We start from the raw sequence: 23,691 nt of genomic DNA on the forward strand, positions 1-23,691 counted from the left end.
GGCGTGTGGCTTAAGTACGGCTGAGCGGACGGGAAGCCCTGTTCTCCACACCCTATGGTCGTATGTACTTGAAAGAGCGGGGAAGGGGGCTATGTCAGATGCATTAAGGATAATGAATATACAGCGTCGTTATAGCGTCGCGCGACTCGGGCAATTGTAGATGTGCAGTTTACAGGGTGAGAACGGGTGAGAAATACCCTTTGTCGCGAGACCGCTGCACTGGTCCTCTTCAGCGGAGCAGGTGTTTTATGTCATTGGACACATAATTCGGACTTCGAATCGAAGATTAACTGCGACCGTGTATTGTGTTAATGCCTGGGCCGGAGCGCACCGACTCCGACACCACCTATGGGTAGCTAGCTTCCATCTCTTCTTCTGCACATCTCCTTAGGCTTATTGCTTTCGTCGAATGCTATCGGACGCTGCCTCTACATGGGATCTCTCTCAACAGATCTCCCCTACTATGTTTTTTTTTTCAAATATCAGTCAACTCCTTCTAAGATAATGATTTATTCAAATTTGTTAGAACGCCAATTATTCAAAGTTGACTATATAGCAGCAGGAGGAGAAGTTTTGGAATGCACCTCTATCCAATCTTTCAGTATTGAAAGGACCCTTTCCTTCCCACCTCTCTCTGCTTCCTTTGATGCATCACCATTTAATTACGGATCTATACCGCGTTTAAGCAAGGATTGAGTAACCTCTTCGCCCCTAGTTGAGCATTCAAAAGCCTACTACGGTGGTGGTCTGGCTACTACTATGGTGTCACCGATCTGGAGATATTTATCCCCATCTAGCTGATTTACATAATATCCGAGTTCATCCACAAGATAGCGAACCATTCCCATATATGTCTTGGGTGGACAGCTAGCTGTCTGAACGGCCATATGGGGCTTACGAGGTCTACAGGGCGCCCTGAGTTCTTAGAAGAATTTACAGAGGTGCACAAACTCCTTCTGAGCCGCAGACTGTAGTAGGAGTGGGCATTTTACAGTGCTTTTTTCGCCGTCATCCACTGTTGGCCAGTCGATTCTATTATAGCAGACTAAGTCTAGTAATCGGAGATTCTTTCTACCTCTAGGTACTATACCCCGCTGATTGATATCCCATCTGTACTTAAGGACTGCTTCCTAGAGACGGAGCGATTGCACAGTGGAGAGCCTGTAGGCGTTGATCTCTTCCATAGGAGCATTGGCCTCGGTCACGAGATACGTGATAATTTCTTCATCTCGTTCTTGAAAAGCTGCTTGAATTTCTCTGAGTAGGACTTCAGTGTGGATATGCGGTGACGTTTCCACGGCCCAGTTGATTCCACGACGAACGTCGTAGATGCAGTGTCTCACCCAGCCATTCCCATCCAGACCAACTGGAGTTGAGCGACGTTTTTGTTCAGCTTCATCCATGGCATGTCACAGATTTTTGTTGTTAGTGTCATTATCGGTGTTGGTTAGAGAAATGGCACGGCGAAAAGTGACAAGGCCAGATCGAGGGTAGTTTAAAGCTTTTACAGGTTCCACAACGTCATATCTTCCTGTAATCAAGGTGCACACATACAGCACATACAGCACATACCCCCCAAGATCTTGTGTCTTGAGTGGTGGGTTGCTCGGCGCCTTGTTCTTTTACCTTGGAAATTTCGGTATTCTGACGAACGAGCTTTTTGGTAAGAGCCTACATTAGACCTCGACCGCAATAGATAGATCCAAACGACAGGTTACGCCTATAGAAAATCAAAAATCAAATCATGTAATTACAGAGCTTAAATGATATGACCTCACGATTGGATCAAATCACTAGATGCTGCGCGATGGGGCCTGGTCCGCTGGTACATCACGCGGCAGTTGTGCTGTAGTTATGGGCTTCGCAGGGATGAGTAGTCCTAGGTTCACCAATTCCGCCACTACCAGATATTTTCCGGATATTCTCTTTCATCTGCCCTGAAACTTCAGGCCTAGTTTCTTTCATTCATAAAATGAAGTAAACAACGATGAGTAGGCTTGACGGTCACTGTAGTCCTCTACGAGGCTCCAGGCTCTATTATAGATACTTTTTTTTTGGCTCGTAGCGCCTATACGAATTCTTATTAGTAAGGGAGCGAACTTGGAACCTTCTTTGTAGAGACGTCCTAGGTTAGTATGAGACTCTGTGCTTAAATTGTGGATCCAGCGGAGATAAGCCGAGCCGACGACAGACTAAGCTTTGGTCCCTGGCGGGGATAGCTACTACGGCCAACGGGGGCTGTCCAACGGAATCCCCCAAATCACCTATATAGTAAATGATGTCCAAAAAAAGTTCGGCTAAGGCTTGCTTTATCAGGCTTGTCCTTAATGGCGTCGCACCAGAGTCACCCGGTAACTACAATTATCGAAATTACCGATAGAGTTATATCTATCTACGCTGCCCAAGCAGACTATATACTTTGGATAAGTGTAGAGACTGATTTGTTCCTTGGAAGTGTATGTCTGCTCACTACGATCAATTTTCACGTTCTCGGACTATTGAAGTAGTCTGCTACCTGCTAGATAGCTTTATAGAAGAGTGTGGGACATAAAGAAACAACTTAATATCTCTAAGAAACCTACGAACAGTAATACAGAGGGACCTCTATCACTATAATCTTTGCTAGTTAATTCAAGCTTGTAGCCTCAGTAGCGGCTATCACCTAGCTAGTGTTTGTAGTAACTAATAATAAAAACACCACTATTAATTTATAGATCTGCCTCACGTACTATTGTGATCCTGGAAGTGCCATACAAGCCTATTTCGGTCACCGTACTCCAGTGACCGAAGTATATATAAACCTGTAACCCTCCGATAGTAATATAATATACCCTTTCGCTCCTAAAATCTTATATAGTAGTATGTCTTGAACTGGAATGAGCCTTCTACGGCCATTCCAGGGAGAGCATTGCCTATTCGATCCCAGCAAACTCTCCCCTTATGTGTACCCTTGTAAGCTATTGTAAAATTCTAAGAAGGTAAAGGTGAAAACCGCTAAAAACATGGGTAGTCTAAAAGACCCTAAAGGAATATTGTTACGGACCTTGCGACGAGGGGCCGCAACTTACTGATGGGCCACCGAGAGCCAACCAAAAGAAGGGGCATGCATTAGCTCCGAAAGTCACGTGCACCGAGACGGGTACCCAAGGCACCCCCAGAACTACGGGTTGAGAACAATCAGGCCAAGACGCATAAGCAGGCGTTCTTCCTACCATCACCTATACTACGTCGAAAGCACAAGTACACAGTAAAACAATCACGTGACCACACGACAGCATCCCATCCGTTCGTATGGAACGGACCTGGCCTCATAGTAGGAACGGATTCCTCTTACAAGGAAAGAAAGGACTAAATATATATAGGACACTCTTTACGCATATATATTTAGTTCTTCGCGATTAATCAACCTAAGTTACTACAGTATTGTCACGGGGCTCGTGTCAAAGAGGGCGAGCTTCGGTAAGAAGCAACTAACTCTCTTTATATTCCCTTTGGCAACCCGATCTTATCTTAGCTATGCTAGGGGTTTGTGCCCGATTCGATATCGATTCGTGCCTGATTCACGTGATAGTCGGGATGAATGACTTTACGTAGTGTTTCCTTTATTCTTGAAGTTTCTTCAAGAATTAGTCTCTGTTACTATTTATATATATTATTAGTTGATTCTCCTACTATTTGATTACTATCCGAAGTCTTGCCTAGTCACAGGTCTCTAGCCTATCCCTTAGTATTTACTATTACAGGCCCTTATTAGGCGAGTATTAGGAATATTATTACTAATTAATTAAAAAATAAAATAATATTCTTACTAGAAACTATAACAAAGAGATATTTATATATAGACTTAAAAAGTTTACTATACTAAGAAGAGTTATAGTAACCCTAAATACCTATAACCTACTCTTTAGTCTATTTTACTAAACTTTAATAATTTAAGTTTTTCTATCTATATTTTTCTATCCTATTCTCTTCAGATAGCTAATATCCCTTATAGAAGAGCTAAAAGATATACTTATATTTCCCCTAGTAAGCTACTGATAAAAGATAAAGAGGAAAATACTGTAGATTCTGTATTACAATATATATACTTACCTAATATAATTATAATATAGTAGAGCTAAGTCTTAATACTAGACTGTGGTTTACAGAAATTAATTATAGAATATTTAAAGATCTTTATCCGGAATACAAAAATTTCGTTAAGGTTCTTAAGTACCTAGGATTCTAGTACCTTGATCTTCCTCTTATATTTAGTAGAACTAGGTCTGAACCTAAGTAGTAATCCTTTAGAAACAGAAAACTTTATGTTGTACTAAGTAAAGTAGGTAATCTAGAAGAGCTTAGTTTCTATACTACTAGACTGAATAGTTACTTTGAAGGCGATAAGTTACTAATTAGTACTGTACCTATTTTCCTAGAGAGTATATTTTCTCTTAAGAAATAGTATAAACTTTGCCACTTCAAGTTATCACGATTTATTATTAGCCAGACCAATATTATCTTATACCTTTTAAAATTACTAGATATAGTTGGTTCCGTTAAGCTAAGTCTCCTGGTATTCGTTAATAGTGGATATTTGTAGTATATCTTCTTAGAAGAGATACGTAAGCAAATATAGGAAAAGACCCTGTAGCCTAATAGCCAACCTAATATTATTATTAGTACTGAGAAGGATATATGTGGTAACAGTGATGTTATCTGGTTTGAAAAGGAGACACATACTTTCTTATACGAGGATGTAGAGAATCTATTTGAGTCCCCGCCAGATATCGGCCCTAAATTTGAATGGGGGACATGGAAGGATACACTTGATCCATATTTATATTGACTTCTGGCAGTTTTCTCTTCTAGTCAACAATCTATTGGTCTTTCTTTAGTGATATCGGCATCGGCAGGTCCTGACAAACCGTTAGTATTATGCCTCTACTGAAAGTCCCAATAGCAAGTGAGGTAGGACACTTTGACAAGGGTACTGTTCGATTCGACCTGACTAGGGTCGATAATTAGTAAGAGGGGGATATATTGTTCATTGGAATCTAGCTGCATACTGTCCTCAACTATCCTGGCAGTTGTCATCTTCTGGTTTCCGAAAAAAACGACAACGCGTCCTCGTGTTGAGTACTAGAAACTGAAAGGGAACATGAAATAAATTGTTGGTGGACCACATAGTAGTCATCAAGAGCCATAGTAGCAAATTTAGCTTGAGAGATGTAATCACTCCGTCAAAATTAGGCAGTTGGTAGTGAAAACAGACAGGAGATTCAACGACATTCCGAAGATACGAAGGGGCTTAGCGGCGACCCCCAGCTCATCGATAACAGCCTCGTGGTAATGAGCTTGTAATTCAGCCTGAGTATCGCCAAAGCTGATAGAGTTGAAGAAGACAGCGTATCCGGGTAGAGTTGGTGAGCCGGAGGAGCAGCCTCATGGGTTATTTATTATTACAGAGAGAGAAGAGGGGGGAGGGGGCAAGTATCATAGTGGGTATTCTCACTGTACTCACCCATTCTCACCCACTATCACCCCCCTTCGCGAAGATTCTCACCTATATCACGTACACTCACCCTAAGTCAAGCAATCACGCTACTTTAAGCCCTCAAAGCTGTTAGAGAATTAACAGCGTTCTATATGTGGCTTGAACGCAGTCAATAGTCGGATGGGTGCTCACTGCTGCGGTGTGTGCCACTTTACGGTCGCGCAACCGGGAGTGGGCAATGTGAGTGTGCTAAGGTGGAGAATCATGGAATGGGATAGGCGGGTGAGATTCAAGCCTAGATAGAGCATCCATTCCATGATCCATGAATCCATGCATTATTGGCTTATCTCAGTCTGTCTGAAACAACCCTGGAGCCTGGAGCGGTCCCTGGGCATTTTGTTTTCTTTATGAGAATATATGCACTAATATTGGCCAAATAAACGGCAAAGCTGACTTTGATTTCGCCTTGGGCTATCTATGTATCTCTTTAATCCCTACATTATGTAGAGGCTCAGCCTGATCTGCTAACCCGTAGAGGCTACGCGGAATGAGAGATAGGGGAATCGATAGATGAATAGTATTCAGATATCAGAGATGAGATGGATGAAGATGGAAGGTGCTAAAGCTTATGGGAACAAACGGATATGGTGGTGTGCCGGCAGCCTGGATCAGTGCCTGAGGCCATCCAGCCTCGACATGATCGCTCCTTGATTTGTGTAATTCTCGCTGTTCAACGTTTTCCTAAGTCACCATACATAGTGAACGTCGTCAACGGAAGCAATCTGTGAAGCTTAAAAGAGCATAAACTCGTAGTTAGACACTCAAATTCTAGATACAACAAGATTGGAGAAGAGAAGATCATTAAGATGGTGGGCAATCTTCCCATCTAGTGCCTGATAAGCAATGTGTAATATTCATATCATCTTAAAACACTGTGCCATCACTTTTGATGAGAATAGGACTCGACTTAGTCGTCGGCCGGCGCTTGGCAGCAATCTCTCTTCCGGATTTCCATGTCCCAGCCTCGAGTACCTGAGCCATGGTGAGATGAACACCTTGGCCCAAACGTGATGCAATAATTTCATATACACGGTCCAGCAAGCTTAGAGTCAGAGCTCGCCATTCCACGATAACGTCGTCACTGGCATCGAACAGAGGCAATTCTTGGCCAGATGCCTTGATACCCCGCTGAAAAGGTTCTTCCTTCAAAGAAAGAGCCCCGAGATCAACGAAGAGGCCACCATTGCGATACTCTGCAAGAGCAGTCAGGGCCTCCGAGTTCTTCCATTTCATCCCTAGGATTCTTTGAAAAGGGACCATCAATGAGTAGGTAAGCCACTGGGTTAGCTTATGGAACGGCTGAATGTCAGCCGTGATGCCAGCCGGTTTGGAAGGGTCGATGCGTTTTTGCAGCGTGCTCAGAGGCCAAGCGTCACCGATAGGGATTCCGCCGACAGTAGTACGGTCTTTGGGCCAGACTGGAATTAAGAGAGTCTGGAGGACTTCCCAGAATGTTAAGACATCGAGTTCTGACGAGCCCTCAGCAGCCCTTATCATGTAGTCTTGGTATCTGTTAGCAGGTATCGTGCCACTGGAATTTCGGTAATGGCCTCTTACCAACGAGGTTCCCAGGGCGGCCTTCGTCACCAAAGGCGGCAGGATGCTCATGTAAAGACTTCCCGAGACTCCTTAGTAGGGTTGCGCGAGAATCCATTCCTAACATTGGATTCTCGTCCGACACTTGGAAACCCGATATGAGCTTCTCATTCGTCATATTTTTCAAGCCGTTACCTGAATGATTGTATTATTTAGCAGAGAGTCGTGGGATCAGAACTTTCATGGAGCGCATACTATTGACTGAGGGAGCACTTCCTGGAACCGAGTCAGTGAAGGCGAGAGACTTGAACATATGAAGGCTGGCAAGAGCAATGCCTTCACTCCTCTCATAATTCTTGCCATCCTCTGCCTCAACAAAGCGCCAATAATCACCAGCACCGGCATCCAGAAGCACCGAAACAAAAAACAAGTCGATGAGACGGCGGGTAATCTCCAAATTTTCGGTACCGTTGCTCTTCCATTCGTCAATCAGTTTCTGCACACGTGGCACATTGCCCACATCAAAGTGCTGCCAGCGACCATGGGGTGGAATTGTATCATATTTGTCCGGCCCGAAGTCTCGCTGTAAGCAATATTAGCTTGCTGTATCTGCATCTATCTCTCTACAAAGTAAGTGGGTAATAACCTGAATGACTGAAATTACGAAATCTGCAACGTCGCTAAGTTTGTCCTCGTGGAAATTGAAATGGGTCAGTTCTCCGGCTTCAGCAGCCTGCCAAACAATTTGGGCCCTGTCGCGGATGGCTCCGAGTGATAGCAAGTAGTTCACGTCAGAATTCATCTTGTGTTCGTGACAAGTAAGAGACGATTGGATGGAACCTTTGATTATATTTTTGTAGTCAAGTCTTTCTCGGGTTCAATAGTCAGAAATGATGAAGAAAATCTCGCCCGAGCAGAAATTTAAAGCTCATGCTCAAATAGTGTGATAGCGGGGTGATGTTTCGCTAGGCGCTCACGACACTTGCTAGGTGTCTTATCACATAGAATTGGCCAATGATTACCTCCCACGTCGTAAGGTGACCCCTGATTCCTGTGTAAAACAAATAGCCCCTAGAGCATGGTTCGTTTACGCTCACCCTGAGTGGTAAGGATCCACTTCTGTTGGAATGGTATTATTGTTTCCCACGCAGTTAGCCTCGATGGGCCCGTTTTTACAGCTTTGTATGTTCGGCGTTGAGATTCGTATTCAAGCACCAATTAAATGAAGAATTGATACCCAAACTATGCTTAATATAGTACTACTCAGCTCGTAGGAAATGCAGCGAAAGTGACAAATAGGACTGCCAGTTCCTGTATTTTGAACAAGTGGCAATTCGCCTCGTCGTATACAGCCGTGGAGTAATTTGTATTTTAGGGCTTCTCGTATTGATTTATGTTGGACAGAACTTAATTGCACCTTCTGAAAGATCAGGCACATTAATTATCAAATGTAGCGTATTATACCTAGGTGGGAGCTCTTGTTTCCCCTGTTTTACATGTAGTTTTATCGGGCTGTATGATACCAGGACAGGAGCGTGTACGGACACCGAAGCGACTCTGGACACTGGCACCCATCAAATAATAGATTCTGGATAAAATGAGATGAAGTGAAATACTATCTATGTACGGACTACAAGAGGAAAAAAGACGAAAAAGGACGCACGGGGTAAGCTCCAGGGCGCCTAACGTGATGGGATTTGATTTTGTGTGATGCTTCATCAAGAGCCTCACATCCCTGCACAAGTGTTAGAGTCCGCACCACAGGAGTTTCGAGCTTCCTCGGGACACCAATAGCGAAATTTTCTTCCTGATACCGCATCATGGGACACCTTGCATTTGTGGTGGAGGGGTGACGTGGCTATGTCCGTTCCTTGTATTTGTTATCTTCTATTCAGCCAGACCAATAGATCCAAGGACGTAGGGGGGTAAGCTACGGGGCGCCTAATGTGACGGAATTTGATTTTGTGTGATACTTCATCAAGAGCCTCACATCCCTGCACAAGTGTTAGAGTCCGCACTACAGGAGTTTCGAACTTCCTCGGGGCACCAATAGCGGAATTTCCTCCTGATACCGCGTCATGGGACACCTTGCATTTGTGGCGGAGGGGTGACGTGGCTACGCCCGTTCCTTGTATTTGTTATCTTTTATTCAGCCTCAATAGACCCAAGGACGAAAAGATAGCGTGGAGAGAGATGGGGTACCCGACTGTCACATCGCTTCGCTATTTATCCTGTGATTCAGCTGCATGAAGGCTTACAGGGGCCATTCGTAGTAATTTGTTAATTAACAGACCCCGCTGTTCCACCTAAACGCCGCCGTCCAACTGAATTATGTAGGGCACATCGGCCCGAGCCGCGTTCCCGTAAGCAATGGTCTACTAATATTCATCTGTCGAGAATTTCGTATTGCCTTCAGGCATTTCTCCGATTATTTTCGTGGTGGATTTCATTGTAATGATGGCACCTAAGCGTCGAAAAGGGAATTCTTTATCGGGTCTCTTTCGTCGCGGCAGGGACTCTTTGCGACCGGGAGCAAGAGGAGAGCAGCATGACGACGCTCGTTCGCCATCTAACATTCGAAATGTAAGTCCAGCAGACTCGAGGAACAAAATCACACAGCCTGCAACACGAAGCCCTCGACACTCTATAGATTGCCCACCGCCTGCATATGAAGTTGGAAATCCAACTGTAAACGAACCTGCTGCTCCCAGGTCGGCAGAAACAGACAGACCCCTCCTCATAATCCCCGGAAGTAGTCTTGATGAATTTCCAGATCCACCTACCACAACCAAGCCTGATGCGCCATCTATCGGTAGTCGATCACATTCAGGGCCAGCGATTCTCTATCGCCCCGAAGCTCGTGCTGGAGACTCTTCAAATGCGACCCAGCACAACAATTCGCGGGATCCGGCATTGGAAAATCCTATAAAGTTGTGGGATGAAGCTTATGATCAACTTAAGAGATCGGACCCGGCAATAGTCGAAGCATACGAAAAGATTCTTTCTCAGGACTATGAGACCTCCCCCGAAGCGAAAAGAGCCCAAGAGAATGTAATTGAGCAAGATGACTGGAAGATAAGGCGCACGCAGATGGAGAGAATTCTACAAAAAATCTTGAAAGACATACCGAAGCCAACTGGAGTGAAAAGAATAATGACAGATGCGATTAATGTTGTTTTATCGCTGAAGGAGGTGATTAGTACAAGTCTGCAGCCCGTGCCAATAGCCGCTTTGGCATGGACTGGAGTATGCATCGGACTCCAGGTAATTCACTGTCAAGACAAATATCGGTCTCCAGCCTTGCTGACAATGAGATTTCTAGCTTGCATCAGACACAATCGTCGAACAAGGAGCTCGTAATGCTGGGGTCGCTGATATTGCGCTGAAGATGAAGTGGTACTCCAGCTTATCACAAATCATCCTCGACGACAGCCACGAGAAGCTAGTCAGCCTGCGCAGTTCTCTGCCTGAAGGAATCCTTGATTTCTATACAAACATTCTCGGATGTCTGTTGAAATGCATTTGCGCAACATACAAAGGGAGAACTCAGATATTCAAGGACATGCTTAAGTTAGACGGATGGGAGACGATGTTTCGCACGACAAATGAGAAAGAGACATATTTTCGCAATGCGATTCGTGACTACAGTGATGAGCGGAAGATTTCGTACCTTGAGCTTCTAGTGGACTTGTACCGTTCGAGTGCCGAGGATGAAGTATTAAGGAAAATATTTGTCATCAACATGAAAACGGAGATTCAGTCTCTTCAGCATCGAAAAGATGATTTGATACCGGAATCCTCGAACTGGATTCTCAACAATGAGGCTTTTGTGAAATTTTCTAGCTGGGAAAAGCAAAATCGATGTAGGAGGCTTTGGATTAAAGGAAAAGCGGGCATGGGGAAGACGATGCTTCTAATAGGTGTGGTCAAGAAATTAGAAGATGAGCTTCAAACGCAGCAGGAAACTCGTTTCGATGCTCCGTATCTTTCATACTTCTTCTGCCAGGGCACGAATGGCAAGCTAAATACCGCAACGGCTGTGGTACGAGGCTTAATCTGGATGTTTATCCGGCAAGAACGCTCTCTTATGCAGTATGCGATGCGCCTGGCTGGACAGAGTCTAGACGACGACTTGAACACTTTTATTGATATCAAGAATATTCTGCTTGCAATCTTGAAGAATCCAATCATGAAAAAGGTTTATATTATCATTGATGCAATCGATGAGTGTATTGATGCCAGCCGCAGTGGTGGTATACCCGGGCGTGCACATTTGCTTGATTTCATTTGTCAAGTTTCACGGGACTTCCCAAATGTCAAGTGCCTCATATCGAGCAGGGATGAGCTTGACATCGAAATGAAATTCGCTAGAGCAGAGGCAAAATCATGGGTCTCGCTTCAACTAGAGCTGGATCGCAAAGTTTTGGCAGGTCCTATCAGAGCCTATATCGACAAGAAAATGTCCAACCTGGAGACAAGGTTATTTGCAGAATGGGAGTTCGAAGGCGAGGTTACAGAAGAGGACCGAGAGATGATTCACACCAAGCTCCAGAATGTGACGAGGGAAATGCATCGCAAAGCCGATGGCACCTTTCTTTGGGTTGCTCTGATATTCTTGCGAATCGAGGATGAGAGAACAGATCTCAGAGAACTTCCAAGGCTGGTCAACGAGACTTCAGGAAAACTCGGAGAGATATATGAGAAGATGAAATTGCAAATTCAGCAAAACAAGGATGGAAACTCAGGTTTCTGCATTAAGGCGCTTTCTATAGCAACTACCGCAAATCGTCCGCTCAGGCTGGCTGAAATCCGAATCCTTGCTGACTTTCCCCGAGACGTGTCACCTCTGAAGATTTTGAAGCTATGTCGCTTTTTCAGGATCGCCGAAGATGATGACAAGCAGAAGACAGTATACATGATTCACGAATCGGCGAAACAATGGCTTGAAAAGCAGCTGAAGGAAGGACGCTTGGGCGCTATCGAGAGCAGTGATTGTCTTGCTTCTGCTCATGCCTCCTTGGCTAGGCGATGTCTCCAGATATTGAACACCTCGCTGCGAAAAAATATTTGGAATTTGCCCGATCCAGGGGTTGAAATTGGCCAAATACAATCAGCATCTCAAGGCTATGCTTCGAAAATGTCCAAGAGCACCATACCTGGCTCTGATCAGACACCAGAACCCCGGATAGTATACTCTCCCGATCCTACAGATGACGACCTTATTCCTGCAGCTTACGCTGCATTGAACTGGTTTGATCATATGTTGAAGGGCGATTCCAAAGACGATGGGAAAAATTTAGCCGCAATGCTGAATTTCATGAAACATCAGTTCCTCTATTGGCTTGAAGCGCTAAGTTTACTGCGCCAAGTGGGTGACGGTGCTGCTATCATCGCGCGCCTCAATCGTTATCTCAAGAGCAAAGAAAACTCGAGCCAAGCCCCTAAAATTCTCACAGAAATCATGTCTGTGATGAAGGATGCAAATCGATTCACTCTCTACTATCAGGGTATCATCGAGATCGCGCCCCTTCAGATTTATTCAGCGGCTATAGAGTTTAGTCCCATGCAAAGCAAAATCAAAAATTTGTTTCAAAAGGAAAGGCCCAACTGGATTACTTCATCCCCGACAGTTGAGGAACATTGGAGTCCTTGTCTACAAACGCTTGAGGCTCATAAAGGGTCGGTCTGTTCTATCACATTTTCACACGATGGTAAACGACTGGCCTCGGGATCACACGACAAAACCGTACGCATATGGGTCGCAGAGACTGGCACCCTGCAGCAAACGTTACAGGGGCATCGAGATTGGATATCATCAGTCGCTTTCTCGCATGACGGCGCGCAACTGGCAACGGGATCCCATGACAAATCTGTACGAATTTGGGAGGCTGGAACTGGAGCACTGCAGCAAATTCTGATGGATCATAAAGACTTGGTCTCTTCGGTAGCTTTCTCGCCTGACGGAAGCTGGTTGGCATCAGGCTCACATGATGGGAATGTCCTCATATATAAGCCCAGAACAGGGGCCATCTACCGGACGATCGAAGCCTCAGATTCTTGGGTTCTATCTGTTGCTTTCTCCTATGACGGAGCCAGATTAGCGGCGGGCATGCACAATGGTAAGATAGGAATTTGGGACGTCGAGACAGGAACTCAGTGTAGTCTGTATGACGGACATCAAAGCTCTGTCTCTTGGGTGGCATTTTCGTGGGATGACCAACGACTTGCGTCTAGCTCCCATGATACCACTCTCTGCGTCTGGAATGTAAAAAACTCACAGTTGCTCCAAACTCTTGAAGGTCATAAAAGCCCGATTTTATGCTTGGCTTTCTCCCCGAGAGGGGAAAGATTGGCTTTTGGATCCACAGATTCATTTGTTCGCATATGGAATTGCGAAACAGATGAAACAGTAGCGACACTCAAAGGGCATCGGAATTCCACTTTATGCATTGGTTTCTCTCCAGATGGGAAAAGACTCGCGTCAGGCTCGCAGGACAAAACTATCCGTGTCTGGGACATAGAGACCGATACAACACAACAAACCTCAGACTACCATAGCAACTCTGTCTCCGCGTTGGCATTTTCTCAAGATGGCAAACTGCTCAGCTCTGGCTCGTCTGACAGTACAATCAGAATCTGGGATACGGAAACCGGGGTCTTCTGCAAAGTGCTCGAAGGTCATAGGAGTTCAGTCTACTCACTGGTCTTCTCTACCGATGGAAAGTATTTAGCATCCGGCTCGCATGATCAAACTATCCGCATCTGGGATACTGACAATTGGACATTACGGAATGTGTTCAAAGGTCACAAAAATTCAATATTTTCGATTTCGTTTTCTCCTGATGGACGGCAACTAGTATCAGGGTCCCACGATAAAACAATAAGGGTTTGGAAGACGCAGACAGGTGCGCTTCGACACACATTGATGGGCCATAGCAATTCTGTTACATCTGTCGCATTATCTTCTGATGGAAAATTCTTGATCTCAGGGTCACAAGACAAGACTGTGCGAATATGGGAGGCCGAAACTGGTGATCTACGACAGACACTCAGCTGTCAGAGCTCTATTACCTCCGTAGCCTTTTCCCATGACAGGAAGCGCTTTGCGGCTGGTGCTCACGACGAGACAGTGACAATATGGCATGCTGAGACAGGAGATTTTGAAGTATCTTATAATATCGGAACTTCCCCAACTCAACTAGCCTTCACCAGAGATGGAAGCGGATTTGTCACGGAAAGGGGTTACAATCCCTTTCAGCCGTCATCGCAGAGTGCTGAGCCTTTGCCACGATCTTTATACTCGGTTCTCGCTGACAAGTCATGGATTACGTGGAACGGCGACAAAATACTATGGATTCCATGGGAATACCGACCGGTGTGCTTGATGGTCCGAGATCATAAGATAGCCGTAGGTTGTGCTTCTGGCCGAGTCTTCTTGCTCGGTTTTAGCTCCACCATCCTTCCAAGAGTGGCAAAGAAGCAAACCCCACGGTGATAGAGCAATGGATTTATCTCCACGGCACCAAAATAGTTTGTTTATTGCCCAAGTTCTTCGTTTTACCAAAGTCGTCGTTTGAAAGACCGGTGCGCTCAATTTCAGTCCATAGCAGAATGAAAGTCTTTTCCCTGATTCATTGGCTGAAGAATTGCCTTGTTGCAGCTCTCAGTCGCTGAGATGCTTGGTGACGTTCCTTTATCATCCGCTTCCAAATTCCAAATTGAAGAAGCGTCGGAGCCTTCAAGCAGAGGCCACCGGATCCACATCTACAGCATCAGAACCTTAAGATCACAGGGCCCAAGGATGCATTGATTACCTGGGTCCTGAATCACCTAATTTGTCTTGGGGGCTGTGAATAATGAGAAGGCTTCTTCAGATACATAAATTTACGTGGGGACTTCATTTCAAAGCAGGTACCTATTGTAAAACCAATTACTGGCGGTTATTTCAAGTGCGCGACTTTTGCTTTTCATTATCAGAATTTATAGTTGATAAATCAAGTGCCCAAGTGTAATCTGTGTGTAGCTTAGCAGAGTAGATAAGTACCGCATTCTTACGAATCACTGTACGTTCTGCCGGTCAATATTTATCCAGTCATAGATGTCAGACGGACAGGGGTTTGCTTAATAGTACAAGACCCCGCCATTACCCCTCTTTTTGACTCTTACTGCTACCAAAGACCTCATTTTCGTTCTATTGCTAGCACAGAGCTTTCGGCCATTACCTACATTTAGGAAGATATGACGGGGTCTATTGTCGCTGTAGTGGGGGGGGGCTAAATATGGACATGATCTTTGAGACGGAGCGCTTGCCTGATATTGGCGAGTCTATGGACAGCACGACTTTGTCAAATTTCCCCGGTGGAAAAGGTGCCAATACTGCTATCGCGACTTACCGGGCAAGCCGCTCCGAGTCGACTAAGCTCGCATTTGGACGAGCTGGCCAAGGCGATATTCGGGTATTCATGAACGGGGCAGTGGGAGACGACGACTTTGGGGTCGTGCTAAAGGCCAGGCTAGAGCAAGATGGCGTTGAAATCTCCGGAATCCGCACCATTCAAGAAACCAGGAGCGGTACGTGTGTTGTCATCGTGGAGACGGAATCGGGTGACAGCAGAAACATAGCATATCAGGGAGCAAATCTAAAATGGACGCCTCGTCAACACACCTCGGTGGAGTGCTTAGCGGGTGGGGAGAAGCCAGATCTGGTAATCGCCCACCTTGGAGTTCGACGCGAGGAAGTCGAACGCGTGCTTGAGACGGCTAGCCGAAGCGGCGTCGACACGCTACTCAATCCTTCTCCCGCCGTCTATTTGGTCAACTCAACATACAAAAACCTCACTCATCTTGTTTTGAACGAGACCGAAGCTGCTTTGCTGTCTGGGCGTAATGTTGATGAGCTTAACCATCTAACCGCTTGGCAAGAGGCAGTGGAGGACTTTATTCAGTTGGGCGTCACCAATGTGGTTATTACGTTGGGGGCGAAAGGCGCGTATTATGGTACGAGCGATGGGAAAAAAGGAGTGGTCGATGCCGAGAAAAATATCAATGTGATGGATACAACGGGGGCGGGGTAAGTGTCAGACTATCTTCTTAGCACTGCCATGAACGTGATACATGATTTGTGCATTTGGCTACTACAGCAAATTTCAAGACAATACTGACTCAGAATTTCAACTAGAGACACCTTCGTGGGGAATTATGCCACTGAGTATATCAGGCAAAAGCAGCTTGGAAAGTGGGATATTAGTAGGGCCGTGACTAGGGCATGTAAAGCGTCAGCCCGGACAATCGAAAGACTTGGTGCTCAAGAATCCATTCCTTGGGCTGATGAAATAGATTTCTCGGAATAGAATAAGTAGTTCGATTTTTTCCATGTCATTCGAGTTTTCGGTAAAGATGTCCATCCTGTGTCATAAGTTCAGCAACGCACTTTTCGGTGACTGCTCTCGGAACTCCTTGAAAGTGTAGGGAGACGTGTATGGTTAGCCACTGGTGCACTTCCGCCAACGAAGATAATACTACATCTGATTGTCCATTGGGCCCCCCTTTTATATCAAAACGGAGAATTTGCTACAATCATACTAATACCACGCGAGTCTAATCGCACTGTGTACCGCATGGGCCCTATCAGTCAGGCCAGCAGATAATGTTGTAGGTGAAAACATTGAAGAGCCCCCGGATAGACCCAACACTTGAGCTATTTTCTGAAATGATAGTACTATCATTTGGTCATCATCGGGAGAGATAACTCCATTCTCACTCATGAGTTTTTGTGAGCGATAAGAATGTATGACTCCTTAACCTTCCTCCCGTAGCTTAGGGCTCCCGTCCTACTTGATCGAAGTCTCCTGGGATGGATCTGACCGTTCTGCTTTGAGGTGTATTCGTCAATTTAGAAACCTTGAATTTCTACTTAGCAACTTGACACCCTTTCGAGAATTTCTTTTTCCCTAATCACGAAACCTTATTAAACATTGGGAAAAGGAGAGAGGAGCTATGACGGCGCTTGCTCAAATTGGATTGCATAGTACGCGTTTCCGGTTATCGACATTGCCTCCCCGGGGGGGGCTACATTGGGGCTGCTGGCAGATGTGAATCTCATAATCCGTCTCATTCACTGTTACTTTCAAATCATACGCCATGAGCCTTGACTTAAAATTCAAATTTATCATCGACCATTTTTCTTTCCATGGCAAACATCGAGAGCCTACCGTGGGAGCTACTTCAGCAAGTACCAGCCAGTATCGAGTTTGAAACGTTCCTAGAAAAACATACCGAGGTCCGAAGGAAAGCAGAATATCATAAAGAAGTTAAGGATGGTAAACCGGCGGAGCAGCCTCATAGGTTATTTATTATTACAGAGAGAGAGGAGGGGGGAGGGGGCAAGTATCATAGTGGGTATTCTCACTCTACTCACCCATTCTCACCCACTATCACCCCCCTTCGCGAAGATTCTCACCTATATCACGTACACTCACCATAAGCCAAGCAACCACTCTGCTTTAAGCCCTCAAGGCTGTTAGAGAATTAACAGCGTTCTATATGTGGCTTAAGTACGGCTGAGCGGACGGGAAGCCCTGTTCTCCACACCCTATGGTCGTATGTAGTAGGTGTTGCTTAGAGTAGATTTATGTAGTATATTTGATTGAAAAAACCACATTTACTTTCTTTGAAGAGAATGGTGAGTGCAATAGACATGGCAAGGAAGCGTTGAGTGATAGTGGGTGAGAACAACCTTTTGTAGAGCGACCACTGCACTGACCCCTTTCAACTGAGCTGGCTCTAAGCATCATTGAGAAAAAGCATCCCCTTCAAACGGTCGGTCTCCTGGCGTCTGTACATAGCCCTGTGATTATAGATAGAGTAAAGCGATTCCAAATCTAGCACACGCAGCTAGCCTTGGTATCTGACTGGGAGAACGGTGGTCTCTACCCTGACCTGGAGTACCATGAGTCCACGATGTTGTCTAATGAAAAAAGTCACGTCCTCTTCCACCTGACATGGTTCCCTCGCTCTATGTGCCCCTCATCGCCACGCCAATGACTGCGACCGGCAAAACGAACCGAAAAGAACTTCGCATACTTGCATCCTCACTCTCTCGTGAGCAACTCGACCTTATGAGAGGCCTACCTACAATAAGCAGCCCCGCCGCCAGCCGGTGACTCCGTTGGAAGTCCGTCTACAAAGCTTGTGGGTTCGGATTTTGCATATGCCGCAGGATATGGTTGGACTCGGTGATACTTTCATTGCGCTTGGTGGAGATTCCATCACAGCTGTACAACTTGTTGGTGGAGCTCGCAAACACGGACTCGAATTCTCGGTGGCGGATATATTCCAACAGTGGACCATCGCAGAGCTCATCGTGAACTGTGTTTTGGACGTGGAACTTGAAGAGGAATCAGAGATGATCTAAAAACCCTACAATCTCGTGAATGAGGCTCAAAGGCAAAGAGTTTTGACATGTTGCTGCCTGAAAATGTCGAGGATATCTTTCCAATGACCGATTTCCAGATACAGAGCATCAAGCAGCCATGCAACTACTTCTACTTTGACAATGGTACTGAGCAGGTTGATGAAGGGCTATCGCGAACTAGTTGGGAGCTGCTTTTCCAGCATTACCCATTACCTCGAAGCACTTTTATGTCCTTCGAGGGAAATGATTTCATAGTTGTGCAACAACAGTCATCGCCGTCTCTCACCATTGTCGATACCAAAAGCTCTCTGGATATAGCCTGTACTGCCATCTGTGAAGATGATACTCGCCAGAGACTCTCTCCAAATGAACTTCACACTAAATTAGTTCTTGTGCGCAGCCACTCTCACAACCAAGAGGTCCAAACCTCGCGACTAATCATTCGCCTCTCGCATGCCCAATATGACGGTCTTTCCTTAGCACCCATGCTTCAGACCTTGGCAGATGTTTATGATGGGAAAGTGCAGGACGCTCAGATGTCATCTCCCGACTCACCCTTCCCTATTTACCTAGCCCACCTGGTTACTCAGCGCAATCGGTCTCGGTTAGATTGGACTCGCCGTATGGCTGGTTCACGCAACACCCCGTTTTTTTCGTGTCTTTCCAACAGCCAGGTTCCCGGTTGCCCTTCAAGGTCAAAGACATTCTACAAAATTCAAGCTTGTCACACTTCATCAACAGAAATTTGATCAACTTCCACAGTCAACTCTTATTAGCTCTGCTTGAGCGATTTTGCTCTCTCATATTACTGGCCAGAGTGACGTTGTGTTTGGTCATCTCGTCGCGGGTTGTGAAAATCCCCCTTCCGCTCACGATGTTATTGGCCCCTGTGTCAATATCATCCTCGTCGGAGTGCAAGTTCCCTCAAAAGACGAGATGAGTGCCTTGAACATTCGTGAGCTTCCAAAATTGATACACGATCAATTTATCTCAGTCGGGCGAACAGGATTCATGATGGGCTGGGAAGATATTATTTGGTCTTGCACAAACTAGCATGACCCATCTACAGGTGGCAGTAACACTCTGGAGTCTTTCGTTCAACATCAAAACATCAACGAGAACCCTCAGATCAATTTTGCCGGTACCAGTGCCAAGCTTCACTGGTATGAGAATCCGGTTCAATGGCCACTTTACCTTTGGGTGTTGTTTTTCATCCTGTTCCAGGGGGGGGCTGAGGATCCGAGCTCTTGGTAGTAGCTTGATACTCACGGAGCAGGTTGCAAAGAGCCTGGTGAGTAGGTTGTGTCAAGTTGTGAAAATACTTGTGGGCGAGGGATCCGACGAGGCCGGGTCTTTGGTATGGGATACACTTGATACCTCCGCGAGCCCACGCCCTTGAACATAATTGGGTATCTCTTCCTTTTTCCCAGACTGAGATCAATGTTTTTGTAACTGGCTTTTTTAATTACATTCTTTTCTTATTCTTGCCGTACGACAGCGGCCGATAGCGTCCAACCGGCCACGTTAACCTTTTGCTTCTCGTCACCGAGTCACTGTTAAACCAAGACAAACGAAAAACGCGTTGCGCATTAATCCTGAAGCCACACATTGACAACTCGGGTGTCCACTTCCAAATTACCATCATACATGGATATAGTTATCATTTCAAAGCCGGAAGACCGAGCCAGAAACTTGAATTGGACTGTATTGTCAGACATCTGCTGGGCCCCGAGCAATAGGGCATGCTTCGAAATGAATTAGCTTCTCCTCCATTGAAATAAACACCACGTTGTGAAACTCACCCCTCGTGGGCCTCTGATTGTATACCCCCTCCACACCTGCTGTGCCGCGAACGTGGGCTGCTTGTGACTTAGCAAGAAGCCTACGGGTCATAATAGAGGGGGGGGGGCGCGGTTCAGCTCACGGTTATAGTAATAATAAATGATTGATTGACTTTGATCGGAAGACTCTTGTCGGTGTTGATGTTCTGGATCCACGTCTGCCCCGTTGGGATCATGCTCGTGTCCAAAAGAATCTTAAATTGAGCCTTCAGCGTCGCTGTGTCGACCGTTTTGAGCTCGGTCGACCTGATAACGGCCAGATATCCCGCAGACGGATTGCAAAAAATGCGAATGCTTCCTGTGACACCATCACTCTTACCTTCGTTTGACGTCTCAACGACCCACTGGTCTCTAATAGTCGCAACACGCATGGCGTATGCGTCTTGCACGGTCGTCACACGGCGCGGAATGTAGGCATCCTCATACCGAAACACATCAATATTGATGGTTTTTCCTGGATATCCGGTTGGAATCAAAGTCCAGGTTGCAGAAATGGAATAATTCTGAGCTGGGGACGCAAAGAACGGCGTGTTCCATGTCCCAGTTGGGTCCAGTTGGGTCACCTGGTCGATCAGAAGAGCGGAACTGGGTGGAGGGTTGACTCTTCCAAGGGCGCGAGAAACGATAAGATGGTTTACGCCGACGCCATCTATAATGTCGAAGAGAGTTCCGGGCCTGCCTCTGTTATCGCTGCGAGTATCGATGGCCTCGGCTGGATAATTCTGCAATTTGATGGTGCCGGTTTGAGGGCCGCAGCAGGCATCCAGGACGTATGTTTCTCCTGCTCTCTCAATTGTGACGAATAAATGATTGCCAAATGCTGACCTGATGTTGTTATTTCTGTCAACTAGCATATCTTTGGCGTATCCATTGTTACCGTAGAAAGGGTTATTGCACAAGTTTTGCGGATTGACTGGCTTGCCTGTCGGGTCCCTACGCGGATCGATCCTCCCAATGAGCTTGGTATCTTTGATATATCCATACGGCCTCATGAATTTTGCGCGGACCTTCCCAGTCACAGCGTCGGTTCCGAGAGAGACTAAGACTTGCACAAGACATGCTAGATCATAGCAGTTCATCTGTGTCTTGACACCGTTGAGACCCAGCATATCGGTGAGCCAAAGATCAAGCCACAGCTCCAGACCCCTATCATTTGCAAGATCAGATGCGAGACCTGTGATGATGCCGCTTGTGTACTTGGAAGACCCGCTCCACGTTTCATACTCCAGGCGCGGGTCATTGAATATTGCATTAACGATAAATGTGACCCAATCGGTAGCTGCGCTACGCATCCATTCGGGCCACAAAGCGTTGAGTGATAGAAGTCGCACAGGGAGTCCACCTCGGACAACATAATTGGGCAGGCTGGGTGGGAAGACATAGACTTCTGTCTCAGTCTCGCATGTGTAGGTAGGCTGCTTTGGGTCATTACCGCTCAGTGTCCAGGTGACGTCTGAACTCAGCCCCCATGGTAAAGGCTTGGCTGTACCATTAATGGTGGGTTGATTAACAACAAGATCCTTCACCAGATCTGTGATTGTCTTTTTCTTTTGCGAATTGAAGACTGTCCATTCCCCTGCCTTTCCTACAAGCGTCAGAGGAGCTGTGAGGGCTTGGATGGGCCCCAAAGAAACTGCCGCCAGTACTACGCGAAAGGCAGTGGTGCTGTAAATGGCGACAGGTGTGGCTTTGGTTGCGCCTCCCAGTGAATACCAGACACGGCTTTCTCCGGAGGAAAACCATATCTGGGGAGGATTGACGAAGTGGTCATAAAGAGGGCATTCGACTTTAGAGACGTACAGCGCGTCAATAAAAGAAAGTGGAACAGGAGGAACAGGAGAGCCTGACATCTTGAGCGTGTTTTTCAGAGACAAAGCAAGCCCTCTGATGTTAATATGAGTGATTTAAGCTCTATATATGCCAAATTATGTGTTCGAGAGATGACAATGAGCCACATTCACGTTCTTCCCGGTATGTTATTGCATGATTACCTCCTCCGTGGTGGTAGAAATCTCCGGATGCGTTGTCATACATTTTACGCTGGTTTTTCCTAGATGACCAGCTGAATCTGGTGCAAGTGGAAGCGATGGTGAAAGCATAAACACACACTAGCGCACACTCGCAATAAGCTGATCTGTGCCTAATGCGTGTGACTAGTATGGTGACTAGACTGATAGATTTTCAGCTCGCCCAAGGTCTCTCGGCTAACCACCTAGGGTCATGAAGTATCAAAGACCTGTGCAGCCAATACATGTATGGTCGACATGTGGAAATACTAGTGTTAAATACTTGGTGTGTATACAAGATGATTCCATAAGAAATAATGTGGGTAACTTGAATTAGCTACCTAGTAGGTACTTACTATACTTTGTAATGACAGCCAGTGTGACTCGGATGGGTAAGACTAGTTTTGAACCAGTTTTAGAGCGGGCTCCAGGTATTTCAAAAAGAATTCCAAGTTTGGAAGCAAGATATGTCGTACGATACCTATGATTTGCATGAAATATTTAAGGGTCTGAATACATAGAATTCTATAGCAAAATAATGATCAGGGAATAGCTGGCTCCTCAATTGCTTGATCAAAACATTTGGTCTAACTAGAATATCTAATATTTCAAATACCATTTAGGGTTTCACTCCCATACCCCAGACAATGTTTGCATGGTTTGTGCCATCACCGATCTCGTGTGGGGTGCAGCTCAAACAACTCCACATTCACAAATGCCGGCTGACGCGAATTCTCAGCGAATGGGCTTATGATTTAACAGGGCTATTCGGCTCGACCATCGTCCTCCCAAACTGTGGCTTGCATCAGTTCTTCCAATATTTTCGGGAGATCAGCGCCGGGTTAGCATCTGGACCCCTCTCATCCGTGTGACTTCGGCGACTAAACTTCAGGGCTGATGAGGATTACTACTATTACCTTTTCAATTTGCAGCACTAACGCCGCCTACGATCCAAAACACGGGTTCAACAGCGACCCAAGCCCCCCTAGTGGACATCATAATTGGAGACACAGAAGTGCCAAGTATGAATGTGGTTCAAAGAAGCGCGGAGTAAATAAATTCATCAGTCGGGTATTTTGACCGGTTTATTCACTCAATTCACGACACAACCGGAAGGACCGATCCGATCATCACCTAATCATCCCTCTCCTCCACCCTCGTAAAATAAGCTTTCGCTTTTTAACCCGCCTATCTCTCATTTTGTTCACATTCACATCTGGGTACCTTGGCCGGCTCTGGTGCAGAGCAGAAGCAGGCTGCCTGGCCTCAACCAGCGATTCCCTTCTCGTCCCCCAAAAGGTTCATCATCATCATCTTCTTCTTCTTCTTCTTCTTCTTCTTCACTTTCTAAACTAGCAA

General features: G+C 45.9%; 8 protein-coding genes across 8 annotated transcripts; 4 read left to right on the forward strand and 4 right to left on the reverse strand.

Annotated features, from left to right (window-relative positions):
• Positions 1-1,130: 1,130 nt before the first annotated feature.
• N7533_004996 (uncharacterized protein) lies at positions 1,131-1,403 on the reverse strand (the record flags this gene model as incomplete). Its single annotated transcript, XM_057101646.1, has 1 exon — positions 1,131-1,403. The coding sequence occupies one exon, from the start codon at positions 1,401-1,403 to the stop codon at positions 1,131-1,133; it is 273 nt and encodes a 90-aa protein (XP_056961276.1).
• A 3,811-nt stretch (positions 1,404-5,214) lies between these two features.
• Positions 5,215-5,507, reverse strand: N7533_004997 (uncharacterized protein; the record flags this gene model as incomplete). The annotated part of the gene is made up of 2 exons (XM_057101647.1): positions 5,215-5,423; positions 5,504-5,507. 2 exons carry the CDS (start codon positions 5,505-5,507, stop codon positions 5,215-5,217), a joined length of 213 nt encoding a protein of 70 aa, XP_056961277.1.
• Positions 5,508-6,400: 893 nt separating this feature from the next.
• N7533_004998 (URC4/urg3 family protein) lies at positions 6,401-7,874 on the reverse strand (the record flags this gene model as incomplete). The annotated part of the gene is made up of 4 exons (XM_057101648.1): positions 6,401-7,038; positions 7,094-7,267; positions 7,328-7,655; positions 7,719-7,874. 4 exons carry the CDS (start codon positions 7,872-7,874, stop codon positions 6,401-6,403), a joined length of 1,296 nt encoding a protein of 431 aa, XP_056961278.1.
• A 1,746-nt stretch (positions 7,875-9,620) lies between these two features.
• N7533_004999 (WD40 repeat-like protein) lies at positions 9,621-14,567 on the forward strand (the record flags this gene model as incomplete). The annotated part of the gene is made up of 3 exons (XM_057101649.1): positions 9,621-9,655; positions 9,784-10,336; positions 10,395-14,567. 3 exons carry the CDS (start codon positions 9,621-9,623, stop codon positions 14,565-14,567), a joined length of 4,761 nt encoding a protein of 1,586 aa, XP_056961279.1.
• Positions 14,568-15,351: 784 nt separating this feature from the next.
• N7533_005000 (uncharacterized protein) lies at positions 15,352-16,146 on the forward strand (the record flags this gene model as incomplete). The annotated part of the gene is made up of 1 exon (XM_057101650.1): positions 15,352-16,146. The coding sequence occupies one exon, from the start codon at positions 15,352-15,354 to the stop codon at positions 16,144-16,146; it is 795 nt and encodes a 264-aa protein (XP_056961280.1).
• Positions 16,147-18,281: 2,135 nt separating this feature from the next.
• Positions 18,282-18,485, forward strand: N7533_005001 (uncharacterized protein; the record flags this gene model as incomplete). Its single annotated transcript, XM_057101651.1, has 1 exon — positions 18,282-18,485. One exon carries the CDS (start codon positions 18,282-18,284, stop codon positions 18,483-18,485), a length of 204 nt encoding a protein of 67 aa, XP_056961281.1.
• Positions 18,486-18,532: 47 nt separating this feature from the next.
• On the forward strand, positions 18,533-19,234 carry N7533_005002 (uncharacterized protein; the record flags this gene model as incomplete). Its single annotated transcript, XM_057101652.1, has 1 exon — positions 18,533-19,234. The coding sequence occupies one exon, from the start codon at positions 18,533-18,535 to the stop codon at positions 19,232-19,234; it is 702 nt and encodes a 233-aa protein (XP_056961282.1).
• A 1,166-nt stretch (positions 19,235-20,400) lies between these two features.
• Positions 20,401-22,176, reverse strand: N7533_005003 (uncharacterized protein; the record flags this gene model as incomplete). The annotated part of the gene is made up of 1 exon (XM_057101653.1): positions 20,401-22,176. The coding sequence occupies one exon, from the start codon at positions 22,174-22,176 to the stop codon at positions 20,401-20,403; it is 1,776 nt and encodes a 591-aa protein (XP_056961283.1).
• Positions 22,177-23,691: the final 1,515 nt, after the last annotated feature.

This window comes from Penicillium manginii (assembly GCF_028828005.1).
Source record: "Penicillium manginii strain IBT 31320 chromosome Unknown utg000004l:1.0-7231830.0:1.0-7236170.0, whole genome shotgun sequence".
In the NCBI taxonomy this organism is placed as follows: domain Eukaryota; kingdom Fungi; phylum Ascomycota; class Eurotiomycetes; order Eurotiales; family Aspergillaceae; genus Penicillium; species Penicillium manginii.